This window comes from Cibotium barometz, chromosome 19 (genome assembly GCF_041138505.1).
Source record: "Cibotium barometz isolate CiBa-2024 chromosome 19, ASM4113850v1, whole genome shotgun sequence".
NCBI lineage: Eukaryota > Viridiplantae > Streptophyta > Polypodiopsida > Cyatheales > Cibotiaceae > Cibotium > Cibotium barometz.
The window spans coordinates 31,506,380-31,509,192 of NC_141064.1; the positions used below are offsets into that span (position 1 = coordinate 31,506,380).

General features: G+C 37.8%; 1 protein-coding gene across 1 annotated transcript; it reads left to right on the plus strand.

Annotated features, from left to right (window-relative positions):
• Nucleotides 1-227: 227 nt before the first annotated feature.
• On the plus strand, nucleotides 228-2,363 carry LOC147628456 (uncharacterized). The gene is made up of 4 exons (XM_086814178.1): nucleotides 228-427; nucleotides 533-577; nucleotides 725-892; nucleotides 2,073-2,363. Exons 1-4 carry the CDS (start codon nucleotides 236-238, stop codon nucleotides 2,160-2,162), a joined length of 495 nt encoding a protein of 164 aa, XP_086670304.1. The 5' UTR covers nucleotides 228-235; the 3' UTR covers nucleotides 2,163-2,363.
• The last annotated feature ends 450 nt before the right edge of the window (nucleotides 2,364-2,813 follow it).

A 2,813-nucleotide genomic window follows, 5' to 3' on the forward strand; every position in this document is an offset into this window, starting at 1 on the left:
ATATGTTCTTGCCCGTAATAGTTCACGTCCATTCATTTAAAGATAAGATGCCTTGTACAGTTAGTAGTAGTTCTGCACATGTCGTTTCGTTTTCTTGTGTCACATGCAGTCAAGTTAGAAAGAAGTGCGTATCTCGTGGATGACCATAGGCACCTTTTTGCCAGGTTGGCACTAGCAGCTTTCAAAGGACCAATCACTTTAGACTCTAGCGGCGCCAAAAAGGATAGTGGCCACAATGCCGCCACATGCAATAAGCCATTTAGCAAGGAAAATAAAGGTGTGTTTTTCTTCAAATCGTGTGACAACGTTTCCCTCATGGAGAGAAGCAGATCACATGTGCCCAATAAGCTCCCGTTGCTATTATAATCACAGAAACAGCGTTGATGTCGTGACTCTTAGCTCGACTCAAAGCAGAACCATGACCATGGTAAGGCATGATCTTTCCACAGTTTTTAAGCGTGGCTGCTGCAATGGATATATGTGCATTTTACACGACGCTTGCCGCTGTATGATGATCTTATCCCGCATGCAGATGTGTGTCGTTGACGGCAACTCCGGCCACTCTAACCAAGTGCAGGTAAGAGTGCAGAAAAACAGTAGAATATATCGTAATTAGATCTCGTGCTTTGATGCTTTGGCCAAACGGTAGCTTGCTTAATCTGCGTTTTCGTGAGCTCTGTGTACCTTCGTGAAGTTAGATTAATGTGCACTTTGTGTGTAACAGATAGAGATTACGGAGCTTCCAGGAGGCCTGCACATCCACATTACGTGTGAGAAGCGCCCGGGCTTGGCTGTGGACCTTGTAGCAGCATTGGAGAATAGTGGTTTGAGGCTCTCTCATGCAAACGTCTCCGCCCAACGTTCCATTATCATCGATGTTCTTGGCGAACAGGTAAGCAGCTCTGTACGTTTAATTATAGGATAAGATGGCACGCCTGCTTGGTTGAGACAAAAGCTGTAAGAATTATTGATTATTCCCCTTTGCAATTGCATGTTTGATCGAGTCAAGAAACGCCGTCAATCATCACCTTTCAATAGCAGCACAATACCATCAACGTACATGCATGCTTAAATTTTCAAAAGCAAGCTTAGTCCTTCTAAATACTAATCTAAAGTCTAATTAATTGCTTCTCTGAATTGAACAAGATTTGCGTTGGGTATAAGAAGCAAGCTCACCTATCACACTTCACCTCAACCTAGTTAATCAGTATGCTATTCATTTTATTTTAACATGTAAAGTAGTGCTATGGCATAGCACGTCGATTGTGTTTAACTACCAATTAGTTTCATGATGTAGGGTATTAGAAGCAAGCTCACCTACCAGATTTCATCTCCCTAGCTCCTCAACATGATGTCTATTGAAAACTAACTGAATTAGTGTAGTTTCAAGGCCTGCTTAAAATTATAAGACCAAGTTTTTGTCTTATTGAGAGTTATCATGAGAGGTAATCTAGCTATGAACTAAATCATACGTAGACATGTATATATATTCTATTAATAGATGTCTTCACTGAGACTAGGCTACACACCTCTAGGCTAGCTAGTGACTTCTTCTCAATGTAATCATTGATTTCTTTTTTGGAAAATTGTGGTGTTCATGCACTCCATAAGAAGTTAAGACCCTCATCTTTCATGCCTTCATTCTCACACGGAACTCACAAGGGGTTTTCTTCTTTAGGTGAAGTATTTGCAATTAAAAAACCAAGGCTCTCTCTCCTCTCTCTCTCTCTCTCTCTCTCTCTCTCTCTCACACACACACACACACACACACATGTTTAATGATGTATGGTCTTTTGATTGTATAGTTCTTATGCTTAAGATGGTTGTAGCAAACCACGATACATGTGAAAATCATTCAGCACCACATTGTAATGCAACTTACCACATGCTTCTATTTCATGCATTAAGTTCTTTTGCATGATTTCATGGGTGTGTGTGTGTGTGTGTGTGTGTGTGTGTGTGCACGCAGGCACATGCATGCGTAGTGAGATTGAGTAAACAAATTTCAACTTTAAAGATAATAGTTTGAAGTTATGTTTATGTAAATCCTAATCCTTCACATTACTCTACAGAGAGAAGACATGCTACCGGTACATGTTGATAGCCTCAAAGAACTTCTCTTGGACACTATTGTAAATCACAGACGACACTCAGAGCAATGACTGTGAGGAATAAGATAGCTTTACTTAATTTGAGCTATTTTACCTTACAAAAAATATGTACGACCTAATAAAACTATCTTGGCATATATTACCTCATGGTTCAGTACTTGAAACCTTACGTATTGTGCCTATTTAAGATGTATTTGAAAAACTATCCTTCAATACATTACCTCATGGTTTTATTATTTGAAAATATTTTGTATTTGTATATTGAAGATATTTTTAATAATCCCAGACATGTGAAATTAGGGATTTAAATACACCTTTTTTGTTACATAATGTCTATCTTTTAGTTGAACAACTAATGTGTTTACATTTGTAAGATAAGTGTAGAGCAATATTGTGGGTGTCACATATGAAGGATCTTGTCAATATTATCTCGGATTATTATTATTTAGTTTGAGTTGTTTTGTTGGCTATGTGCTAAATGATTGTATATATTATTTATGCACGCTTGTGCATGATGTTACTATATTACTAGCACATGTGTAAGAAGAGTTTTGGTTATTTTACACTTAGTGTGTGATCAAGCTCTAGTGCATGAGTTATTTTTATAAAAGTAAAAAAGCAAGCCCTATTTTTTACACACAACTATTATTAGTTCCTTGGACTATATTTTGAATACAATTCTCAATATACTCATATCATAAA